This window comes from Aptenodytes forsteri, unplaced genomic scaffold, assembly GCF_000699145.1.
Source record: "Aptenodytes forsteri isolate BGI_AS27 unplaced genomic scaffold, ASM69914v1 Scaffold84, whole genome shotgun sequence".
In the NCBI taxonomy this organism is placed as follows: Eukaryota; Metazoa; Chordata; class Aves; order Sphenisciformes; family Spheniscidae; genus Aptenodytes; species Aptenodytes forsteri.
In genome coordinates this window covers 2,432,814-2,458,874 of record NW_008795492.1, presented here as the reverse complement: position 1 = coordinate 2,458,874, position 26,061 = coordinate 2,432,814, and the positions used below count along the sequence as shown (strand labels likewise).

The 26,061-nt window shown below is 36.9% G+C and overlaps 1 protein-coding gene across 1 annotated transcript in view; it reads right to left on the bottom strand.

Annotated features, from left to right (window-relative positions):
- Positions 1 to 7,670: 7,670 nt before the first annotated feature.
- Positions 7,671 to 26,061, bottom strand: part of KIAA0430 (KIAA0430 ortholog) — a 26,422-nt gene continuing 8,031 nt past the window's right edge. Inside the window, exons 7-26 of the mRNA XM_009281632.2 lie at positions 25,515 to 25,949; positions 24,800 to 24,972; positions 24,539 to 24,700; positions 23,642 to 23,831; positions 22,732 to 22,910; positions 20,588 to 20,668; positions 20,009 to 20,245; positions 19,104 to 19,223; positions 18,573 to 18,748; positions 18,142 to 18,362; positions 17,266 to 17,408; positions 15,776 to 15,909; positions 15,062 to 15,264; positions 14,330 to 14,557; positions 13,300 to 13,530; positions 12,976 to 13,188; positions 12,120 to 12,180; positions 11,882 to 12,022; positions 10,653 to 10,823; positions 7,671 to 10,117 (exon numbers count right to left, since the gene is read on the bottom strand). Of these exons, the coding sequence (XP_009279907.1) occupies positions 9,885 to 10,117; positions 10,653 to 10,823; positions 11,882 to 12,022; positions 12,120 to 12,180; positions 12,976 to 13,188; positions 13,300 to 13,530; positions 14,330 to 14,557; positions 15,062 to 15,264; positions 15,776 to 15,909; positions 17,266 to 17,408; positions 18,142 to 18,362; positions 18,573 to 18,748; positions 19,104 to 19,223; positions 20,009 to 20,245; positions 20,588 to 20,668; positions 22,732 to 22,910; positions 23,642 to 23,831; positions 24,539 to 24,700; positions 24,800 to 24,972; positions 25,515 to 25,949 (3,732 nt within the window). The 3' untranslated portion in view covers positions 7,671 to 9,884. The remainder of the gene's footprint in view (positions 10,118 to 10,652; positions 10,824 to 11,881; positions 12,023 to 12,119; positions 12,181 to 12,975; positions 13,189 to 13,299; positions 13,531 to 14,329; positions 14,558 to 15,061; positions 15,265 to 15,775; positions 15,910 to 17,265; positions 17,409 to 18,141; positions 18,363 to 18,572; positions 18,749 to 19,103; positions 19,224 to 20,008; positions 20,246 to 20,587; positions 20,669 to 22,731; positions 22,911 to 23,641; positions 23,832 to 24,538; positions 24,701 to 24,799; positions 24,973 to 25,514; positions 25,950 to 26,061) is intronic.

The window sequence follows — 26,061 nt, the reverse complement described above, 5'->3', positions numbered from 1 at the left end:
TACATGACCAGATACAGGGAATGAGATAGAATCAAGTGCATTTAGGGGTGGATCTCATGTTGCTGCTTTGCTCTCATTGCCCCAACCTTCCTCCTGTCAGAAGCAAACACAATGAAATCAAAATTTGTGTTAACAAAGTTTTGGTGTTGAGAGTCAACTAAGGAGTATCTAACAGCAATGGTATTATATCATCTGAACAAGAGGTGTGGAAGACGATTTCTCTCCTCCCCTATCTCCCAGAATAAAATAATTCAGCCCAACACAAAGCTGTAGACATAACCCTGCAGCCAACTGAGGAATCTTAGTCAAAAGTCAGCAATACACAGGAGAGAAATTGCATCATCCAGACTTTCTCTGCCTTACTGTACCCTAGTGACAAGTTACCAGTGTCTTGTTAACCAAGACACAGTTAAGAAGAGTTAACAAGTACTTTCATAAGTACAGTCACTCCACCCTGCAGAAAGAATAGTATTTTACCTAAAAAGCCAATATTAAGTTGCATTTGACTGCAAGCTGAAATGTGCAGCTGCAAAAGGTAACTAGGGCATGCTTTCCTCTTTGTGGCTGGTGACCCTAAGTTCATGTGTGATTCAGGCTTTGTCATACTTTGTCTTCCTACACAGGCAGAAGAGCATGTTTTCATTTGCAGCTAAGCAGATTGTTAAGGAGAACAGTTTTCCCAATATTCTGTTCAGCTTGATCTCAAACCATGCCACTTGGAACTAAAATACTTACAGCGGACTGAACTCAATTACCTCCAATTATGAATTTGAGTTTATTCTACACAAGATGCGTAGAATACACAGATTCTACCCATATCCTTATCCATACTCCCTGCCTCTGAAGCAGTTAAAATCTTTACTGGCACTGCAGAGGCAGTTCTTGGAAACTAAGAGTTTGACTACTGGCTCCAAAATCGAAGAAATCTCAGGCTTCTTTTACAGTTAAGACTTAATTAAAATTCCAGCTGAGAACAAACAGAGAACCTGCAAGTTAGACTCACTGGTAAACAATTATCACAGAAAACGTTTCTGGTCATGAAGGAGAATATTTTTCTTATTAGAAAGGAATTTGAAGGAATTGAGTTCAGATTTTTTTCAATAAACATGATATTTCTCTTACAGTAGAAAGACAACCAAACTCATTACACAGACAACAACCCAGAGAATATGTATTCCGCAGTACAGAGTTGTCTGAGATGTGCAAATAAACCGAGTTGCTCTGTGTGGTTTGCTCCTACCTAAAACAATGGAAAGTTTCTTAGTGCTCCAACATATATAGGAATGTCAACATTTGAAAAATCAAGTGCCAGCAGGTCACCACCAAACTCTCACCTTTCAGGAGCAGGCTGAAGAAAAGCAAAGCAATTTTTCTTCTGTTTTGATCTTGAAGAAAGGGCAGCTCCCTTTCCTATTCCAGACGCAGCATGTATTCCCAAGCAGCTCAAAGTCCAAGCCACTCTTCAGAGTAGTCACGTTACTTAAAAAAACCACAGTCCTACTCTGCCCCAGCATAAATGCTACCAATGTTATCAAGGTGACTCCTGTTCCACATAATCCCATCAATCCTATAAACAGCCAGCCAAGCAGGCTGCTTTGGAACAGAATCATAAAACCATTACTTTAGAGTCCAAAAACTTACTTTTCCCTCCATGTGGATACAACACTTCACATAGGATCTTGAGAACACCTCAGTATCTAGACCTGGATCCAGACAGCCTAGACAACAACTTACAGTCTTGGAGATGAATAAGGAAGTGTCTAACAGTAGCATTTCCCCGTACATTTAAGCTTGTATCCTTTACAGCAGCATTAGTTTCTTAACTAGAGGCAGTTTTCTGCAGTAATACTTCATGTGAGGTTGAGCTAATTGTGAAAAGACACCAAGAGATGTTTAAACTGGTACCTAAAAAATAAACCTCATCAGCTACAGAAATCAGTGGATTGTAATAGGCTGGATGTTGTAGACTTTCAAACCTACTTTGACATGCTTTAGATAAGCTGTATTACCTGCTGGAGTGAGTCTAAAAGACAACTTCAATTTAGGATTTTCAAGCTACAAGAATAGAGAGCTCATACACCACCACAAAGAGCTACAAATGATAGCAGCAATGCATTTAACTATTTCTGTCTTCACAAAAACATCAGAAATTCCATTGACTGGAGGTATATGCTTTGTTTTCCTAGCAAACAAATGCTAAGAGTTCCACTGAATGGGCCTTTCAAGCCAGCTACATGTGATTGGATTTGAAATGCAGAAAAAAGTTTCTTTATGACAATATTGGTATTGAAGCTTTTGTAAACATTTGCTTGTGCACCTTCAGGCCAGAAAACCCCTCTGATGACCTAGCTTTGTTTCACTGGGCAATCAAAGCTGCTCTAACACACCATAAATGCAAAAGCTCCTTAGCTACTTGCTTCTACTACATAGAAGACTGTCACTGTAATCTTACCTTCTGTAACTAGCACAAAATAAATCTAACTGATGAAGTGTCACAGCCCTCAATCAAGTTATATTGAGCAAATGCAGGTCTACGGAGAAATTAAATCCAGGGCACAAGATTATGCACTGAACTGCAACTGCCACAGGCACCATTGAACACACTCCTCCTGAAGCATGAGACAGCAGTGTCTTTATTAGCAAAATCAAAGAGACAAACCACAAGCAAGCAGCAGAGTAATCTTTACCTCGATTTACAACTGCTTATTTTAAAACTAAGTGTGTCAACTGAATGAAAGATTCGACTCGCTCAAAAATTGGAATTATAATCATCCACTTGTTTCTCAGCCAAGTTCATGCTCTTGCATAGTGACTGATGTCCAAAAGAACCCACACAAGTACATCTTCCCTGCAGGCAAACTAATAACAGATTCTTTCCTGCAAACACCTTCCCTTTTAGGATCCAAGGTAGCATCTTGAGTATGACCACCCTGTCTCATTAATGAGCAGCTCCTTGTGCTCCAGGAGCCTCTGTACCAAGACCGTACCCAACTGCAACCAGATTCTACACAAAAGTGTAATGTATCAAAAGGTTTTCGCAGGAGATTTACCTTGAAGAGATCATTTACACATCTGAAGAAACTTAAGTAGAAATACATGTCCTTAGAAAGCAATGGCAGAGTCCAGAGTCAAACTGAGGGTGGATGTTCTTGATGACAGTGCAGTCTGGAAGAACACCACTGCAGCTCCCTCAGCATCACTGGCAAGTGCCTCAATGCAGAGACAGTAACAGAGCTCACCTTGCATTCCTTGTGTCCTTTACCACCATCAAAATATGCACTATGCCCAGGACACCAGGAACCTTGCAAGACAGTTGCCATCAGGATTTCAGAGCTGGAACATCTGTGAGAACTCCACCCATGCCCACAGTGGTCATTGCAGCACACAGCTTCAGCACTAGGAACACCTCAGTGACCAGGCCTTGTCTCATGCCGCTCCCAGCCTATTTGGTAAAGCTGCACATAACAGACCTGCAGGATCTATGTCAGAGCTAATGAAATAATTGCTGGCCTGCTGAGCACTCCATTTTATGGCTTGGGCTTCTAACAAAAATTGCTTCAGGTGAATTGCAGAGTAGTTTAAGAAAGCTCAAAACCCGCAAAGATGATGGCAGCTAATTCCAAGTTTCTTGTAGCCAATCACCTCATCCCAGCTACACTGACAGAGTTGTTTGTTGTTTTTTCTTACCAGTAGACTTCATCACACAAAATAGGTTTTCTGGCAGAATGCCATTCTTATTTTTGAATCCAATAACTGAAAGGCTGACTTGAGACTTGTGCCCACAGCATGACATATAATAGTGCTTTGACAGCCATGTACCATCTGACCCACTGGAATGCCTGAGGCTTTATCATGTCCTGTACCCCAGCATCACTGCATAAGGCTGTAGGCGAGTCAACTCAGCATTACTGTATGTGCCATATACTAAGTAGAATAGCTTCTGGCAGTAATACAGGTTCCAAATCTCAAGGTGAAATGAATAAATGTCAACTTAGAATAAGTCTGCAACAGCTGATGTTTCTCACCATCTTTCTTCCTGAGTTACTACAAACTTATTTCTGGCACAGTGTCACAGCTCACAAATTGCTTTGCTTTTGAGCTGGCAAAGGCTGCTCTACAGCCTCCTTAAACAGGCATACAAGGTTAATATAACCACTCCAAAACCCTGTTTGGCACAGATACATTTTAAAGGAAATATTTTGAAGGCTTTTGCTTTAGGACTGTCAAGCTCAACAGATTATAGAGATAGTTTCCAAAGGGATCACCTGTATCCTCACGAGCAATAGGGACACTCCAGTTTCCACTATTTGTCTTGGGACTAATAACAGTCCCTTATCCTTGTAACACAAAATACGGAGCTAAGCACCAAAAGCATTAAGCCAGAAGCTTTTATGCCTTGCTGTACCTACACAGGCCATCTTTAAAAGCAGGCAGATCTTGGTGCAGGAATACCTTGCTCAACTTTTCAGGTGGCAAACTGTCTTAGTGAGGGCAAGGAATTTCTGTATCTCATCTTGCTACTGCACCATTGCTCTTCCTGCAGGCATTACCTATGCTTCGGACAAAGTCCAGGATATGTTGAAAGTCCTGCAGGATATGGATCCTTCAAGAAACTGACCACAAGCTTTTAGAGATACCGTTTTTCAGGAAGTTTTCCTATTCTTCCCCTAATCCATTTATGATTATTTCATCCTAGCTCTCTCTCCTCTGAGAGCATCCTGGAAGTTTCCACATACTTGTCATATTCCACCCCCACAATCCCCTCCCACACCTTTAAAAAACACAACAGAAAATATGAAAGCAATCTCTGGTTACAGGGCTATCATGTGAACTGTTCCTCTCCTTCCCTTTACACAACTTGATGGTTTTTCTCTGAATTCCCTTCACATATTAAATGTTTTCCTACTCTTCAGGTAAAATTAAATTACTTACCTGTAGTCTGATAAGGTGCTTAGGTCTCACTGCATAATATCCATACTATCCTCTTTATCCCAAGTCTGTTGGCAACAACCCTCAGTCATCATTTAAGAATCCTGTCCTAATAGCTTGAGCTTAAATTTGAGATGTCTTCAATGCACCAATCTGCACCTCAAACAACTCTCCCTTTAAGCGCAACCAGCATGGTCAAGCTTTTTCTGTCACGCTTGTCACTACTTATAGCCAAACTGTTTAAATGCTTAGGGAAAACAAATGCAACACTGTCAGTGACAATTAGCCAAAAGAGGAAAACCAAACAAAATATTTCTTAGATAGGTATTATAGATACAAGGTAGCTACGAATTAGATAGGACTAGTGGAGCATCTAAAAAAATATATCATCTTAAAACTGATATATCCTAGAGAAGCTTTTTTTACTCTACAGAAAATGCTCAGAAATAATACCTTGAAGTGACATCTCAGAAATTTCTTGTAAAATGGCATTCTCTATTTATATCAATCTGCTTCCTGTAGCACATGTAGAACACTACAAACCATTTTAATGGTCACTTGAATTAAGATTTTTTTCCTGATTTTCTCCATCTATGTAATATTAAAACATAAAACCAGTCCATACAAGAAGGAATACTACATTAAAAGTAATGTATGCTGGAAGAGTAGAGACATTGTATCTCATCCTCTGAACAAATACCAGCTAAATTGTGGGAAAATATCTGAAAGATCTCTAGGTATCAATTGTTCCATAGCATACATCCATACATCCATTAATAAAATGCTGACTTTAAAGTACATCAGCATCTAACTTTCTATGGCCACACAGACTGAACAGGTATCAAGGTCAAGCTTTGAATGAGAAATCACTTAAAGCCAAGGTTTTCAAACTCTAGTTTTCAAAGGCACAAAAGAGACTAAATACTCAAATTGCAAAAAGGTTAGCTGCAAAGACACTTAACATTAAGTGTCAGAGGCAAGAAATTAAGAGACAAGATTAAAAGGAAGGGTTACTCCCACAGACTGATAAGCAAGCTTCACTGCTAACACTCAGTTTTCAGTTGCTCACATTTCTGTAAACAGCTAAGCAAGCAAAGCCAGGCCCTGTTTTTTCCTCCAAGCAGTCAGTTTTTCTCTCCATACCAAAGTCCTGAGACTGTCTAGAATACAGAAAGCAATCTGTCCTTTGTGGCCAAAACCAAAGTCCTCAGTCTATTCTATAAGAGTAAGAAAGCAAGCAATCTCTTCACACAAAGCAACAAAACTTTGCTTTGTCCAAAGGAAAAGCCTTTTGTCAGCTCTTCTGTTCAGAAACTTCAAAGGTTAAGAAACAGCCTTATGTTCTCTGTTCTCTTAGTCATGCTTCCTATCAGCATTATTCCACATTACACCTGAAACGTCAACTAAGTCACTTCCCTAATGCTCTTCTCTGGCATTATGCCCAAGTCTCTCCTTGTGCTTTTTTTCTTTTAATTACAGTTAATAGAAATAGGAGTTAAACCCTAGTTCACCACACAGTTACACTCTGTCCTGCTACATTATGGCAGACAAAACAAGCCATATTATTTAGAAAAAAAATAAGTTATTCCCATCAAGACTTTCAAAAACTTTTCACTAATTTAAACAGATGGCTTAACATAAAATGAGAATGAAAGAAGTGGGAATGTTTGCAACATGATAACAAAAGAACACTTAAAATCAAACTCACCTTTTGAAGGTAATCACATACCAGGTGATATGTTTTAAGTATGCATGAGTAAAATCCCTCATTCACAACTACTGGAAGAATGAAACTATAGAGTGGTGATTATACAGTTTGTGGTGTTGCTTAAGATGCTATAGAAAGTTTTTATAAATTGCCTACCCCCCTTCTAAAGAGTGATATTTATTACGCTATTTATGGAGAGTTTCCTGCTAAATAAGTATTTTAGGTAGTTACTTTAAGATTGTTTACTGAACAAGCAAGTACTCTGGAAGGTCAAGTGAACACTTACCTGCGGCAGGCCTGACATTTACTCTAGCAGACTGTTCCACTTAACAGTTCCATTAAATGAGAATATATAATAAGACCACAAAAAAAGAGAAAGTCAGGAGTAGCTTATCCAGCTCTTTACTTTGTCCATAAAGCTGTGAGATGACAGAACAGTCCAATTTAGTTGCAGATTATTTTTTTTAAATTATTTTGTTAGATTCTGAAATAAAGTTCAAAGCACTCTAGTGAAGCTGCAAAATAACTTGCTTGCCAGACTTGTAGTTCCTGGATAATTACTATCTTCAGCAAGCTGGAAAACAAGGCTATTATAACTCAGAAGTGACTTGTTAACTTTATTGCACAGTAACACTCCATATGACATTATTCACATCAATTTTAACAGTTCAAAGCAAGACTAAAACTCAGGAGGAACACTTTACTTCCACCTGTTGCATTTACACTTTCTCCACTTTTCTCTTTTGGCTCATAAATAATACAGTTACCTTCTAAAATAAACCCTAAACATTATGTTGTATGAAGAGCAGTAGAGATACTGAGTACATCTGCTAACAGCTGAATTGCAAGAATTGGGAAAACCCTCATTCTCCAGAATAGCAGGTTGTGGCATTATGGTGTTTCTTTTGTCTTCACTAAATCAATCCCAAATTTTAGCTCTCTGCTCTGTCTGGATAATTAAGCTTAGTGTGACACAGCAAGTTAAGGATTCTAGGACAGGTTTTTTTCAGGTCTTTAGACAAGGACAAGAGTTATGCTTGCTTGAAAATTTTATTGACACAACTGTTTGGTCCCAACACACAAAACAGCACTTGAGCCACAAAAGAAAGTGTCCAAACAAAGTAGACAGCTAAGGAAAGAATTTTTTCTTCTCCCTCCCACTCTAAGAAAAAGTGCATAAATTGAGGGCTTCAGTGACATTTTTTTTTAAACAGACATGAATCTGAAGTAGTATATTTAATTGTTAAATTAAAGAATTTCATGGTTGTAATGTTTTTAAATCTGTAAGTCACATCATTCATTTAACCCTTTGGATAAAAAAATATATTGCAATTCAGTTAGCTATTTTGTTACACTATGAACACAACTTCTCAAAAGTATTATTCTATTACTTTCAAACAGCAATTTCATCAGAATCACACATGAATCCAGAAAAGATATGCTGACCTCCATAAATGGTATAACCACCACACTCACTTTGACAAATACCATGTTTTCCTCTGAAGCAAAAACCTGGTTTTATTTAGTACTCCAGATGACTTGTAGCTGCATCTCATGAAAATATAATTTCAGGCTGGTCTTTTCTCCAATGCATGCTTTTCTGAAATAAAGATCTAGACTCATCAGTGTTAACCTTATCAAACTTAAGGTGAAAGCACACGTTCTTGCATTTAACTCATTAAAAGCATTCCAAGAAAGCTTACTTCTAAATTTCTCTTTCAATAGCAGTATGTCTGTAGAGGTTTACTAAGGACTCAAAATACTGTGCCCTAATGCTCAGAAAAACTTCCAAGTGTTTCTCTGCATTCACAATGACTATAAGCTCACTACTGGTAATACTTGCCTAAATTTAAAAGATTTTATAACAAAATCTGACTAGTAAAATTCTGTCTATAGCCATTATTCAGTGGCATTTCCTGTTGCTGGCTGAGAAATTAGAGCCCATGTTCCATCTCTTGTATATTACAATAGAATTCACCCAAAAAATATTCAGTTGGCCAGTGGAAAACCTCTAGTATAGGTTCTTTCAATACTACAAGCAATTTATTTGCTGCCTGGCAAATACAACCCATTGTAAATGCCATGGTTACCCAGAATGGGTATAAAGTCTCATACACTGGACATATCTGCTAACTAGAGTTAAGGTCATCCACGGACTTAACCTCTCTTCCAAAGCTGGCCCTTTCAAAAGCCAACACAAGATACCACAAATTGAAAAAAGCTTCCAACACTAGGAGTAGGTTTTAGAATAAAAACAGACACAGCTAAAAGACAGCACATCAAAGAATAAGCTTCCCATTTACTGAACATGCTTAAAAAATAGAAAACAAGGTTAGGCAGAACAACCTTAGCATTTCCACGTGTAGTTAGAACTTTCCTTACAGGTGGAAATAGCATCAACACCTTCCATCACAAAACATTTTAATAAGACCTGCTCCATTATCTGTAATTTATGCATTAAATGCATATTTCAGAAATATCAGAATCTTCCTAACTTCATTTCTAGACACAATAAAATGTGTGTGTCTGTATCTTAAACTCATGACATCAAGACAGTCTTTTCCTTAACCAAATCCATGCCAGACTGGAACTAAATATAAAAGGGAAGCTTAAAGCATCCATGTCCTAGAAAGCTCCTAAATGGAACTGAAAGCTACAGAAAACATTTAAAACAAGTTTTACAAGAAATCCACATAATCTTCTACAGACATCTTTAGACAAAAGAATTTCCAATGCAGTTACAAGTCATCTGAAAGGTCAGAGAACAAGTTTCTCCTCTGGAGTACAATCAACTCCCTCACTCTTGTCATTTCAGGTCAGCGAGTTAAAATTTCTCAACAGGCTTTGGAAAGACAGATCATGCATTTTATTAATACTGTCTGAAACAATCCCAGTAAGCAACAGCCTATAGAATACAATATGCTACATGTATGATTACACCACCGAGGCTTAAAGAAAATAAAATCTGTTCCATTTTAGTTGAATTAATATTTTGCTTTTACTGAACACACATTTATGAAAAACTGTAAAATTTAAGAATAATTTAACGAATGCAAGATTTTTTTTTCAAAATAATAGAAAAAATCTGCTCTGCTAACAGCTGTGTTCAGTGTAAAAGGAAAAATCTTCACAGAATACATTAAATACAAATTAATTCTAGGCCTTCCATTAAAATACATAAGGGCTAGCAAATAGCTTTACTTTGTGCAGAGTCCATAGGTATTTGTCTTTCATACTAAAAAGAAAGTTAAAGCTTGGTTACAGGTGCAAGTGAGAAGTTTGCTGCCAATTTCACCTTGTTTTTGTGTTGCTTTTTGGCTGGGCTGTCCATTGCTTCCTTGTTTAGCTGGGTTTCAGAAGACTGACAGGGAGGCACTGAAGCACTCTCTGTGGTGTTAGATACCACAGAACCAGAGGTCAATTTTTCTTGAGTTGTGGTAACTATTCTTTGTTTTTCTTCTTCTGTTAAAATCATTATCTCTAAAACAAATAAGACAATTTATTGATGCTCTGTTCCTGAAAAATAAAGAATATTTCTCTGGTAATAGGCAATAAAATATTTAAAAAGAACTTGTCAGCCTGATTTGAAGCCAGGTGTGTCATGTTCACCTCTGCAGCTGATGTGATGTTTGCTTCTGGCTCTGTCTGCATCATGTACTATTTAGAAGGTTTAATTTAATTCTCACACATTAAGTCTCCCAGTGCTCAGAAAAGCACTATGAAATTACTGTGGTGAAAAGGTTGCTACAGGTAGGCAAAATGCAATTTTTGTGGTGGATAAGGTCCCTATAAAATTCACTGCAAAGAATCACAGTAGGGTACTTATGGTCAGTACTCAAGAGTTTCTGATGAAAGCCACGTGCATTTCCAACACATCCCATTGCGCAATATATATACACATGCATATATATTTAAATGGAACTTTATATAATCAACCATTTGTTTGATGCTTTATTTTCCAAATTTTATGAGTTATCATCCGTAAGTAATACAACACAGGCAAGCAAACTCTTACCAGAGAGAGGTGCTGGGCGTTCCTCAAACTGAATGAGGTCTGCAGACTCAAGAACCACTGGATCAGGTCTCAGTTGTGGGGATGGTAGGCAGGAAGGAACTGGCTCACACAAGAGGTCAACGGGAGATGTATTTGTGAGGCAAAGAAGTTCTTGCTCAGTTTGATTAGAAACTACAAAAATAAGGAATATCTTTCAAAGTATCTGTAAGCTGTGAAGGTGTCACTATTTCAGAGCTGGTAAATGTAGTCTTCAGATGCAATACTGAATATTTGAGAGCTATGCCGTATTTGAAATACTAATATCAAACTAATTTAATTAATGCTAACTAACCTCAGATTCATTCAAGAGTTACTTCGCTGGATCAAGAGCATCTAACTAATTAGAATAGAGCAGACAAAACAATACTATGTTAAATCTATTGCTTGCTTGAGTAAATATACCCCTATAGTAAAATCTGGTATTTGCCAAACTTGAGTAATAGAAGAAGAGCTGAGTAAACAAGTCCTACAGGAACAGTCTTTAACAGAGAAGGGCCAGTTACCAGACAACTCCCCTGCAGACATACCAATATCCTATCAACTACTGATGTACCATCTAACACATTTACATGTGAAAATGAAGCTGAAAGTTTCAAATAAAGCAACTTGCCCTTATTAAAAGGGACAAGCCTAGACTTCTGAAATAGTAACTTAAGAACCATTCTATAAGTTCTCCAACCTGCAGGTAGTAAAAGAATTGGAGACCACAGCAAGATATGAACCGTGAGATCACCTTTTCACAGTTATTTTTATTTGGAGACAGATTTATACTAACAGGACTGCCATTATTATTTGCAAATAAATAACAACACAAAATCCACATAAACACACCACAAAAGAGCACTATATTTTCATCAGAATACAGGACACAGTCCTAGCAGAAGCTGCTACTGACCATCTTTTCTCATTAGCTTTATGCTTATAGACTTAAATTTCCACTAAAATCCATGGGAAACAGTACTCTAGCACCTATATATATACACTGACAGCTGAGGACAAGAGATGCCCTTGTCAAGGGGACACATGCCTAACTATATACTTTGGGAGAAGTTCAACAGCTTTCAAGCCATAAAGCATTTCTACAGACATTCAGATGGACTAACTCACACAGCTTTCCCCATGCTGCTTTGATTACTCTGCTTATTTCCCCTAAGATAATAAATTTCTTATATAAATCAATTTTGCATTACCATTGCTAGGTGTTCCTAGACTTAGTTCCATTGATGAAGTAGATCCTGGGGTCTCCATAATATGTCCATTATTGTCAGCAAGTTGATTTCCATGATCATCCACATGATCAGCAGGGGGAAAACTAGGTGAGCTAAAACGAGCTACAAAAAGGCAAGTTCATTTGGTTCGTTTACTTAAGTCACCTCTTAAAAAAGAAAGAAGGAAACTAAGATACTGCTCAAAATTGAAATGGCTTACTTTTCATATCATTCTTTAGTACTACAATTCTCTTATGGCCATGTCCTTTAATCCAGACCACCTATAGAGGGGAAAAAAAAAGCAGAATTAAACATCAAGCACATACTAAACTTAAAGCCTAAAGCAGCTTCCTCACTGCCTTTCATCTAGCCTTGCACTGACATTATTTCTAAAAGTAAACTAAATCATGTTGCTAATTTGTACTACACTACCCAAGTAAAAGCTTTGTCTCAAAACAATTGATGCCAAACGCAAACCATAGGGCTAGAAAGGGTACTAACTATATATTAACAAAACTGTATGTTTAAACATGGAGTTGCAAAATTCCATTTTGTCACTCTCCAGAAAGATTGATTTACTTAAAGGAAAGCTTATAGCCATAAACTGGGTCACAAAATTATCCTAGAGCACTTCGGACATGTGGATGACAAGAAGTGGAATTTTGCTGAGGCATCTATGTGGCACTTCTGACAAGGTCCCACAACTCTTCACTCCTAAACCAAATAATCTACCCTGATCAAAATGAGGCTTCAGTACTGTACAGTCGGTTCATTCATTCAAGACAGAAATCAATTATCTCACTTGATAATGATAATGATGCCAACGATGTTTGTGGCCTCACCAGGAACAGTTCTTAAGCAAAATTTGACCAAAACATGTAAAAAAAATATTTTCTTTTTCTTATTACACAGTCCAGATTTCTCAGAAGCTATTAAAAATACAACTGGTATAAGTCTCCTTGGAGAAGGTAATTATTCCAGTAATTCACACCAATTAACAGAAACTGCAGTTGTGTAACTGTTTTTAATCCATGCAGAAATCTCAATGTAATTGGGGAAAACAGAATTCTTCACACCTGTGGAATTGCTCCCAAGAGCTCTTCTAAATTATTGCATCCATATGCTTTAGGTTGCAGCACTTCTCCTGTGTATTTGCTATATGCTACTGGGAACTCATGAAGAAAAATCTGCTGATAATGATAAGTGTGAAGTAAGGACCTTACATTCTTTGCAAACATATACAGATTTGTAAGCTTCACATATTCTTCTGCTGCACCATTGGTAAAAACCTATTAGAAAAAGAAAAGAGAAAGAATTAGAGCACACACTTCCCATATCCTCTAGTCACAGTGTCTTTTCAAAGCATGAAGCACATCAGAAAGGAAAAAGAGCTTACATACCTCAACCAAGTAAGGCAGACTCTTCAGGAGTTCAGTTAAGGTCATAAATCCATATTCACACGGATTAAGTGAAGTACTATGGATTGTTTCATAATGCTGTTTAAGCTGTTCAACAGAAAGAAAGGATGTTCCATCCCAGGACATCAACAAGACTAGCAATTGGGCAGTCAGAGTCCGCAGAGATTTTCTATTTATCAGTTGAATTTGCTTGCCAGACTCTGTGTCAACAACCTAGAAAAATGAATTGGGAATCAAGTTAGGGACAGGGAAGAGATTAATTTATAAGTTGTGTAGCTGAGTTTGTTTGAGCACAGCTATATCTGATATTACATACCAGCATCTGATACTCCGCTAGCCAAAAGCACACAGGGTAAAGAAGCTTATTACACAAAAAATTACTTTAAATATACAAAAGCTGTGTAGCAGTTTCTGTCCACATGGTAGACGTGATTTTACTCTTTGCTCCAAGCCAGATGAACCTGACTGAGCTCCAGCCTGAACACCAGCTACTAAATTAACAGAATTAGAGCAACTAAACCAGCATGCTCATGTCCATGTAGATGTAACCTTTCTTTTCCACTGACATTCAAGACCATCTATGTATTTACATATAGTCAAAGCCTCAAATCATGGATCAAAGAAAATTAGGAATATAAAACATTAGGAAACTGATAACTACTACAGTTATCAGGAAATGATTGCTTTTACACAGTTGGAAGTCAGGTGGGGAAAAAAGACAACAATTTGTATTGTTAAAATAAGTACTATAATACAATCTTTTACTTATTATTTGCTAAACAAGCATGAGTTTTCCCAGAGAAAGCTGAAAGGTTACAAAAGAACAAAGAGAATGTCATAGGAATACAGAAACTACATTTAAAATCCTTTCAGAATTGCACCCCGCCCCCAACTTAATGAAAAATTGTTTCTAGAGTACAATATTAAGCACACTGAGACCTGTCATTTGAGACAGGAAATTCCTTAACACAACATTACGTACCTTTTAGAGGGATAAACTACAAAAGATTACCTTTACAACATGGCAAAGTTTTTGCATTAAAGCTGGAACTGAGCTAACATCATAGTCATGAAGACGCAGTGTGTATCCAAATGTTTTACTGTACTCTGTCAGCAAATCAGTCATCATAAGGCAGTTGTCTTTCTGAGACCGCAGCAGTTTAACCAACTGGGCAGCAACTGCTTTGACTTGTTCCACCTCTGTGAGGGTGAGAATTTTCTCCTCCCCACATTCCAATACCTACAAAACAGAAGTTACATTTTGTTAAAGTGATTTACCTAGTCTGGATGAAAAAGTGTAATCTGTGACCAAAATTCAGTGCTTGCAGGCAGTCATTTCATATGTAGCAGGGCTCAGCTACCTCAGAAGATATCTATATAGCAAGCAAAACTATGTAGTTTCTGAAATACAATAAAATAGGCAATTAAATAGTTAACCTTTTTTAAAGCAAGTTTAACACAAATTTAATGAAACTTAGCTCTAATTTTGATACACTGAATTTTGTAAATGTAATCCAATTTCGAAAACTTGAATTTGTTAGCAAACTTAGCCTGAATGTGCTAAAACCTTATAGCTATTTTGGTAAAATGGTCCATCAAAGACTTTCTTAAAAACAGCTGTCTAACATTACAGATGCACAGTTTATAACTCACACTAAAGTTAATGAGAAATATAACCCCTGCTGAAACAGTTGTACAGATCTCAGAAAAATGCTTTAGTACAGCTTCGGATTTTAGAACTTACAAGTAAGACATCTGGTATGGCTTCAAAGAGTTCAAGTAGCTTTGTAAAACCATAGTAAGCAAGTTTGCACTGACGACCAAAGTGGTGGTGATAAGAAGGAATAAATTTATTGAAGGGCATTCGAAAATGGGGTTGATGGCGCAGTAAGTCTACTACCTCTTTAGAAAATTGTTTGGTTCTTTCAATTTCTTCTTGTGTACGTTCTAAAATTAAAAACAAAGCCAGAGCTATGTACCAACACACTTATAAAATGCAACAGAATATAGTAAGAAAATAGTGATTGATTTTCAGCTTAATCACATACCACACCAAGTCACTATTTTCTTCTACCACTAAAGATCTTTACTAAGCTTACATGTTTAAAGTCCAAAATAATCATGTGATCAGTACTTTAGAAGATATTAAATACCCAAATATGTTGGTATTTTTGCTGTGTGGAAACAACCCACTCTAATCATTCCACAGAAAGTTTAACTACATGCAGAAGTAGTAACATTATGGGTTTTGCCACCTGCTTTCCTGTCTGTTCCATTATAAGTGTTCCTAGAATGACAAATTCTTTGTTTGCTAGAAGGTTCATAACTTATTTATGAAGGTAGAAATACAATTATAAAAAAATCCAAAGTCATTCCTATGTTCTTTAGTTAGTACAGTTTTTAAAAAGTCAAAGAACAATTTCTTTGGCAACAGTAAAAAAAAAGTACATGGACATACCTCTTTTGGGAATACAAATTACCATTTCATTGTCTTGCTGTGACAAACAGATGGTTGTATCTGGAATTTCTGTTATAATGTCAACCAGTTCACACACTCCGTACTCAGTAACATCCCAGTCCTTAGAGAAACACCTGAAAGTTTTAGAAAAATTGTATAATACAAGTATTAATGCATGCTGTGTAGGAAAAAAAATGTGTAAGTTGAGAATAAGCCTCAAATCCCCAAAAAAGCACATAATTTTCACATTGGCAATAATACTAGCATGTGAAACAAAGGGGAAAAGTATTCTTAATTCAAGTTATCTATCCATTCTAACCAGAAAAATAAGACACACTGATGGTTCACATGACACTGGAAGAAAGAGCTGTATATACCAACCAGTGGATGCCTCAAACTAGTCATGGTAAGTGACATAAAGTAATACTTTTCAAGCTCAGGTTTTACATGATTTAAGAAAATGTAATTATGTTATACAGCTCCATATAGCTACACTTTCAACAGTCTGTGTTTGCTTAATAGTTACAGACATATACCCTTCTTAAACAAGATTAGGTCTCAAGAGAAGGCAGAGACCATATCCTGGAAAACACCATCTTAAGGTTCACAATACTATGTAATATATTAAAATGTATTTTACTCTCCCCACCTCCCCAACATGAACCTCTCAGAAGCAAAAACACTTCACATATATTCTTATTCAATAAATGGCCAGAGCTGACTACAATGGAGATGAACATTTAGTAGATTTAGAAACAACCAATAATGTATTTTTTTGCCAACAGTGGAAATGTAAATAGAACCGTGCATTCCCAAAAAGGAGCTGTTGGCACATGCAGTACAATAGCACACATGCAAAGGTAGACCACATGTAGCTCTAAGATGGTATGGTCTCCTCAAAGCACGTTAAATACTACTGTCTATCTTCATATTAAGGAAAGCATCATTCTTGGTTCTTCAAAAAAAAAACCAACACACAACCCACCCTATTTTTTACTATGCTAGAACAGAATGTTCTTCCTGGCAAAATAGCAAGACAGGTATTACTCCTCATTTTTGCGCCATTGCTAGATCCAGTTAAAGAAGTATCTATTGACAATCAGTCTATTTATTTTACATTTGCCTCTAAAGAAAGCCTAACGCTAAAATTTCCCTTTACTGTTCACGTTAATATGCCACGAACGGCTTGCTTAAATCCAACCTTGCAGTCATGGCTTCAAAGAGAACTAATGAAACACAACAACCCATTCCAAACTCCAGTAAAGTCAAATGAACCTAGTACTAAAGGAAGCAGTAAAGTGTGCCAGAGAGCTTTTAATTTTTGTTTTCATTAGAAGTTTGAGTTTCCACATCACAACAAAGAGACAATATAGCTGCCACAGTTTTGTACTAAGATTTAAAGTGCTGACTTCTCTTGCACTAGGTTTTAAAACCACCATTGACAGACATGCCCTGCACAGTTGTTCTTGTTCCATTAAAAAATAACTTACCAGTGATAAGCCTGTAAGAATTCCCTCACAATAACTTGCTTACTGGCCTGGGATTTGAGAAGCTTCAGTAAGTCTTGAGTAAAGCGCTTCACTTGAGCTCTGTGTGTTAGAGTTAACAAACGTTTGGAACCCATTCCAAGAATCTGAAAGAAAATTTTATTTGATCACTCACATCTAGTATCCTCAAGTAAATTCTTTTACAAGATATTTAGAAGCCAGTTCTAGTATAGGTAGGCTAGAAATAAAGGATATAATCGAGACAGTGTTTGGAAAGGCAGCCTCATGAAGCCATACATTTTCTGTACTAAAGCATATGTCATCAAGAAATTAAGAAATGCTTTCTCCGTGAGCGCTATTGCAACTGTTGCACATTTGTATTGGTTACTTTAAAATTCTACAACCAACTAGTGTTCAGATTAGTAAGCTAGTGTGACTATAGTGTTTCTTTTTTGTAACATAAGGCCACCTGACTTAATTCATACAGAAATCCTGCCGGTCATAGGCTACACATCACAGCCTAACTTACAAGCACTCGGCATTTGCTGTGTTCTTATGATAAACAGCACAATTAAAACCTTGTACTCAAGCACTAGCCACAGGCTAAAAGCAGCTTCAAACTTGATTCCAGAGGCTTAGATTAAATAAAGAATGAATTTCCCCAGAAGTTGTTTTGGAAGGGTGGGGACAATAAAGCCAACAAAACAGAAACATCATCTTAAAAAAGACAATTACACTCCAATGTTCAGTTAACCATCTCTTTCAAGGCAGACTAGGTAATTGCACAGCATCTATTATAGAATACCAACCAGTAATACAGATAGTTGAAGATACAAGTACAATTCCCCAAGTTAAAAGGAACAGTGCCATATAACTCACTTGCAGTACATGAGGCACTGCTTCTAGCAGCTCCATTAATTTAGAATACCCGTAGTCAGACACACGGCATTGTTTTGCAAAGTGATGATGGTATGTTGGGATGAATTTACTGACAGGTATGACGCAGGACGGTTGGCTTTTAAGTAGATCTATCACTTCTCTACTGAACTGAATAAGTTGTGGATTACCTACAGGGCTCTTAGAACGTAGAAGCCAAGGATCTAAAAAAAAAAAATCATGTTACTGAACTTTTCACTAATATTCTTCCACTAAACACTGCACTACTTATAACACAGGGAAAAAAATGAACATTCAAGCTAGAAGTTTCTCTTTTTATAAAGTTTAACAATTATACAAGATGTTTTCTTTATGCTACTCTTAATTTTTTTAGTGGAAAGATTACAGAAAAGATTTTAAATAGAAATATTTACCTGTAGTAGGAGGTGGTGGTTTGTTATGTATCCATTTAATAACTTTAATGCCATTTTGGGCAGTGGAAATGTTAACTCCAGGAACACAGGTAATCAGATGTTCTAAAGGAACACCACCCTGGCCTTCTGGCACCATTTCAAGATCACTGAACTCTGACATATAACAATCAGGAAAACTTTGGAAGAAAAAAAAGGTTTCCATTATACACTAAAATACCACTATAACAATTGTCCTAAATATCATTATTTTGAGACACTTCCTGAGCAAGAGGCTTCAACAGCTTACTAACACATTACAGAAGTCTTCATAAAATGCACATTTTAAATAAGTGCGTCTTTTTTTGCTCAACAAGAATTCAAAAAGTAGTAATTTCATAAGGCACTTATTTGCTATAAAAAGATATCACTTTACATAAGAACTGGAGTTTTTACACAAAAGGTAGTTTCAGAGTATTACAACAGCCATCAATAAAGTTTTAAATCTTTAATCTATCAGCCCTTACACTAAAAGCCTAAATTAAAATACTTTACCTTAGTAAAGGCACAGTACCCTCATGTGTCTGTAGAAGACTGTGAACTTGGGGAGCAAATGTCTTCAGAGACAAAATCACAAAAGGAATTCTATAAGAATCTGGATCAAACTCGTGCTCACTGTAAAAACAAGAGGCTGAAGTTTACATGCTCATTCTACACATAGCTTTAGCATAGTATGCCTGTGCTCACATAGACACCCATAGTAAGCCATATGCATATGGTATACTGCTACTAGCTGACAATACCACTATGTACAGTCACAAGCAACTTCTGTCTTTTCTTCACAAAAATTAATACAGCTACAGCAAATTTCCAGAAGATAGGCAACATTTAGAAGACCATTTTTATTATCATTAGATTAAAATTGTCAAATTAAATTTTAGCAGCACGTATCAGGCAGTTAACAGTGAACACCTAATAACTGCTCTAGTAGCACAACCTGAATGCTGTTGAATAAAACAAAAAACTTAATATATGGCTTCAGGAAGTCTTCAACCCAGTATGAATCACTTGCTAAGTGTAGCTGGAGAACAAAGAAGAATGATCAGTTCTAGCTATAATCATGTAATATAATTCAGGCTAATAGACATCTCCAGTATGTATAACCTTCCTATATAAGGAGAGGAAGATAGCGTACCTTTCCGCTTCTGCTTAAGAGGTATTCAATCTTGGCAGCTGTGCTAGAATACAATAATCTTACCTGAACAGACTGATCCATGAGAACTGCCTAGAAAATTCACTGTGCCATCTCACTATTTTCTGCCTGACTTATTCTTGTAAGCATATAAACAGTGACTGGAGCACGCCATATGAACATATATACCTCAACTTTAATATACCTGTAACTGTTAAATGCTGTTCAAATGTTTTGTAAGATTTTATAGTATTTATACACAGCTTACATAAAGTCTTTATTCAGGCAATGCTGCTTACAAACAGGCTCGTGATATTCCAACTCTTCAAAAATTATAGGACTACAGTTTGCTGATGAACCATCATGTGACTGTGAAGATCCCAATGGACTCTGCCGGGCTTGGCTGCTGGGTAAAAGGCACACCAGCCGCCCACTTCCTTGGTCACGGATTGCCACAGTATCCGTTAGTTTATATAAGTCTGATACAATTAACTTATGCCCAAACCTAGAAAGAAAAAAATTGAAAAATACACATTATAAACGCAGTTAGGGAATGCAGTAATCTGCATTTTTTGTTTAAGAAACAGGGATATGCTAGAAACTATTCTGAGCAAAATGTTAAGGTAACTAATCTATTCATCCCAACGTGGGAAAACGAAGTAAAATACTAAAAGTATAAACCTCTAAGAACGGCCAGCATTACAGTCACTGCCTTTGCATAGATAATATACTGCAACATCTAACAACAAAAAACCCCTTAACACTCTGTTCTGTTACTCTCTATAATAACACTGTAAACAATCACACAAGATCAGATTCTTTTTAGAAGAAACAACTGAGAACTTACTTTTTTTCATAGATTTCTGTGAATTTGAACACAGGCAGACAACAAGCAGGTGCATCCTGCAGAATGGACATCGTTTCTGAGCTATAAAAGAAGTTTTGTAACATTAGCACGAAGTTAATCTGTAAGTAGTCTCCAGGCCAAATTGGTGAGATATTTACAGATGCAGTTTATGAACTATAAATATAACAGGACAAATTACATTCCCTTCCATCCCAGCACCACAAAAGCTGACACTTCAGATCAGGGGAATGCAAGTAGTAACATTTCTTCTAACTCATTCGGTAATGCCTCTGAAGGAGTTGCATCTTTCATAGGTGGCGGCAAGATTTCGAGCACCTATGAAATGCAACATTAAAGCTGCAGCATTAGAAGTTATCAGCCTGGTCATTACATTAAGAACTTTGAACAGGCATAAACTAAAAGGCAAGAATGAAAAAGTTAAGTTATACAAAGGTAAGTAGTACATAATTGTAGAATACTCTACACTCCAAGCACTATTTTCACTGGTGCTTTCTGTGAAAAAATGAAGACAACTTTTCTCCTAATGCTTTCTTTCAGTAAGGAAAAAATTGAAACAGAAAATACTTGTATTCTCACTAGCATCAGCACTCTAGTTCTATCATCTTCCATATAGAAAATGGAGATCAAAGAAACATGAACAGCATTTAAACCGTGTATCCCATCCTCAAAGAGAAAATTCACATGCACTTTCTTGGAGGAAAGAAGAAATAAAGATGCCAAGTGTAATCTTAACTCAGCTGCACAAAGTTATTGAGGTATATCAGTATTATGAAAGAACAGTGGTGAAACTATTAAGCAGAGATCTAGTCTCTTCAGATGCAACTTAAAATAGAAGCAGTGTAAAAATGCTAAACTGAAAACTAGCCTAGTTGTATTAAACAAATTCATCTGGTCATAAGAAAGATTTTACTTCACTTCCCTATCATTCCTTTGCTCAGTATTTTAAATCATCTCTCAGCTACTAAATACATGCTAGAACAATTAAGAAGCTGCCAAAGTGCTTATTACCTAAGTAGAGAGAGTGATTTACTAGCAGCTCCCGTTGCTAATGAGACCTGGATCCTTTTACTGCCAATTTTATATCTGTGAAGACTGTTGACAGCACTGATCGCTTCTTGCAGATTTTCCATCTGAACTGTAGCCTTCAACTGGTAGTCTGTATGAGGACTGAGCTCTACACTTTTTACCTGAAAGGAAGAACACACCTTATAGGTTTATCATGAAATATTATCCCAAGGCAAGCCAACACGAGAGTAGCACAGTCTTGCCTTGGCCAGGAGCCAAATACAATGCAAACAGGAACTGAGTATGATGAACCATGGCCAACAGGACAACGCAAAAAAGAACCGAGTGCAATGAACCTTAGACAAGACCAGACCATGATATGAAGGAGTTGCATCTTTCATAGGTGGCGGCAAGATTTCGAGCACCTATGAAATGCAACATTAAAGCTGCAGCATTAGAAGTTATCAGCCTGGTCATTACATTAAGAACTTTGAACAGGCATAAACTAAAAGGCAAGAATGAAAAAGTTAAGTTATACAAAGGTAAGTAGTACATAATTGTAGAATACTCTACACTCCAAGCACTATTTTCACTGGTGCTTTCTGTGAAAAAATGAAGACAACTTTTCTCCTAATGCTTTCTTTCAGTAAGGAAAAAATTGAAACAGAAAATACTTGTATTCTCACTAGCATCAGCACTCTAGTTCTATCATCTTCCATATAGAAAATGGAGATCAAAGAAACATGAACAGCATTTAAACCGTGTATCCCATCCTCAAAGAGAAAATTCACATGCACTTTCTTGGAGGAAAGAAGAAATAAAGATGCCAAGTGTAATCTTAACTCAGCTGCACAAAGTTATTGAGGTATATCAGTATTATGAAAGAACAGTGGTGAAACTATTAAACAGAGATCTAGTCTCTTCAGATGCAACTTAAAATAGAAGCAGTGTAAAAATGCTAAACTGAAAACTAGCCTAGTTGTATTAAACAAATTCATCTGGTCATAAGAAAGATTTTACTTCACTTCCCTATCATTCCTTTGCTCAGTATTTTAAATCATCTCTCAGCTACTAAATACATGCTAGAACAATTAAGAAGCTGCCAAAGTGCTTATTACCTAAGTAGAGAGAGTGATTTACTAGCAGCTCCCGTTGCTAATGAGACCTGGATCCTTTTACTGCCAATTTTATATCTGTGAAGACTGTTGACAGCACTGATCGCTTCTTGCAGATTTTCCATCTGAACTGTAGCCTTCAACTGGTAGTCTGTATGAGGACTGAGCTCTACACTTTTTACCTGAAAGGAAGAACACACCTTATAGGTTTATCATGAAATATTAACCCAAGGCAAGCCAACACGAGAGTAGCAGTCTTGCCTTGGCCAGGAGCCAAATACAATGCAAACAGGAACTGAGTATGATGAACCATGGCCAACAGGACAACGCAAAAAAGAACCGAGTGCAATGAACCTTGGACAAGACCAGACCATGATATTACGTTAACACAAGCATCATCTTCCCATGTAGAAGATGATGCCAGAAGAACATCTACAGATCAGACAGAAACAGGACTGCTGCAGAAATGACCTCTCCTTGCATAGTTGCTTTTTACTAATTCACACTCTCCATGTCTGTTTTTGATCACTTCTGATTCAAAGCAGAAACTCAGTTTTTACTGTATTTTTAAGCTGACATTACGAATTCAGCTTTACAGCTTAAAAAGGTTATGCAGCTAAAGCCTGTCTCTTCCCTACATGACTAATGAGCCACTTACTAAAAATTTTATATGCAAAATTTCAAAATACTAGATCTATGAAGACCACATGCAAATTAAGAACCTAGTGCAAGTGATGATCCAGTCTTTTTAAAGGAAAAAACACAATACCTCCTTTTAATGAAATTTAAAAGTCACGTTTGGATAGCTTTCCATTCCTTCTCACTTAAAAGCTAGACCACAAACATGTCCTTAAATACATAAACAGGAAGTATTTAAAAAAAACAGATTTAATAAAGGTATATTAGCCTTTACCTTGCCATGTCTTGAGAAAATTTCTTGTAAATTTTGCTGCAACTCTTTTCTGGACAATCTGTAATCTATGTTGCTGATCTGAATGTCTGCACCATTCGCAAAAGGATCAAGGCAGTCTGTACCACTGGTATGATTTACTACATTAAACGTGAGCGGAGATGATCTATTTGAGAGGTTTGGAGACATACTCCTGGATAAAATAAAAACATTTATGAGCTAAAGTAGTTATTGCACAATTCTGATATATATATATCAAAATTAATCACAAAATAGACACAAGTCAAATGCACAAATACAGTACTTAGAAGGTATTTTCCTAGTACATGTGTGTGGGCAAAACAAATTTCACCACCAGCAAAACATCATAACAAGACAAGTATTTCCTATGAGAAGAAAGAGAACATTCATATTATGTTTCAAAGTCACACAATTTAGTAATATATTTGACACCAAGTCTTCTACTATCTTACTAACACATTAAAAAAAGAAATCACACTCATTCACATGATTTTAATAATTGGCAAAGGCCAGATATTTTAAGTCTACAAGAATTTAAGGGGCCTGGAAAAATTTCTACTGGGAATGTCAAAGGCACTGAAATTAAGAGCAGTAAGACGTCTATAATACCTCTGAAGATTTTTCAGAAGCTTTAAAGACAAAGTCTGCAGGAAACAATTGCCACACAATAAGTTTCTGAAAAAGAGTTCACTCCACCTTATATTTACATCCACCCTCTGTTAGCTGTTATGGAGCACCATCATAGTTTCCTTTTGCCTCCACATAAATCACTGTATTCAAGTAATGTGCTTAGCATACACAACTCCATATGCAGCTGTCAATAAACAATGTATATATTGAAGTCTCACTTCACCTCCCAAATATGACACAGACACTTACCGAGATGACCAGCAACTCTGAGACATGAGTAAAGGACTGAGTTGTCTTGAGGCCGTCAACTTACTAAAAGCAGAGGGATAGCTGACCTGAAATACAGTTTCATCTTTATCTTTTTTATCTACAGGGGAATTTGTAATGCTCCTGGAAGCAGAGGTCTCTTTTCTATTTACAAATATATATAAGAAAAAGAAAACAGATTATGTTGCAGAATTCATATTAAAAAAACGTAGCTAACATTGATGTCTTTATTTTCAAACATACTTCTGCTGACTACTTTTGCAGGATGATTCTCCCATTCCAAGTTTTTTGGTTGCCAGACACACAGGAATCGCTGCATTAGAGTTAGTCTGAGGGGAAGGAATTTGTTCTCTTAAATGTTCTTGCTGGTTTTCAATATTTCTACTGATGGTCTTTGATTCAAGGTGGCACAGCTCCTATATGAAACAGATGAAAGGTCAGCATAAAAACACCATTCCTTGCCAGAGGCTTTCCTTGTGATGAAAACCTAGATAACTGAAAAGTTTTTCTTTAATAGCATTTTCATTGGCACTTCATAACCAGGAATATTTGATTTTCTGTGACAGAAAACAGTGAACTGTCAATTAGTCGAAGTATTTTTGCTACACTGTAGATCTACCCTAGCATTCCTTAAAACTAGCAAAGTGGATCACTCCAGATGTTATACGCAATACCAAAAAGTCAGAACTGACCTAGGATTCGAGACTCAGTAAGTACCAGCAGGATTTCCAATTGAGAAAAAAGGTAGAAGTGGGGGGGGGGGGGGGGGGGGGTAAACAACCCTCAAATTCATTGTCTGCTTTCCAAGCAGATGAATATAGCTCTCATTTGGGAATGTCACTATACATTACAGTTATTTGTTAAATAGGACTGACAAGTTAAAAGTAAAGCTGTAGCAGAAGCAATCCTCAGAACATGAGGAAAAGCAAGAATACTAAACAAGGTAGAACAACAATACCTGTAAACTTTTAACATTTGTGGGTTTGATGATGGATCCATGAATCTGGAATCCTCTCCCTGCAGAGCCTTTTGTACCAGAAGACTGATCACTTGAGTCTTTGTTGAGGAGGCACAGCTTTGTGTTCTTGTTAATTTTTTTGGGAGACTTCACCTTTTCAGTTCCCACAAAGCTGGAGCTTTTTGTTTCATTAAGTTCTTTGTTTTTGGGAGTAAAAGACACTACAATCCTGTTACCAAAAACATCTTCATTTTCCATTCGCTTCCGAGCCCGTTCAGCACTTTCTTGATTTAAAAAACGGAGAATTGCACTGCTTCCAGAAATGCTCAATACCTTCCCTCCACAGTTGTCTGACAAACGCCTGAGTCTATTACTGACACTTTTGCTGTCTCTGTTTGTTGGCAGATTATAAACATATAATAGTGTATGGCATGCCTGTTTAAAGGGAGTAAGATTTTAATTTGATTATGACAGAATACCCTCTTGTTCAAAACCAGTATTTTTACACTGATTCTGGTGACACACACTCTCCCCCTGCCCCCCCCCC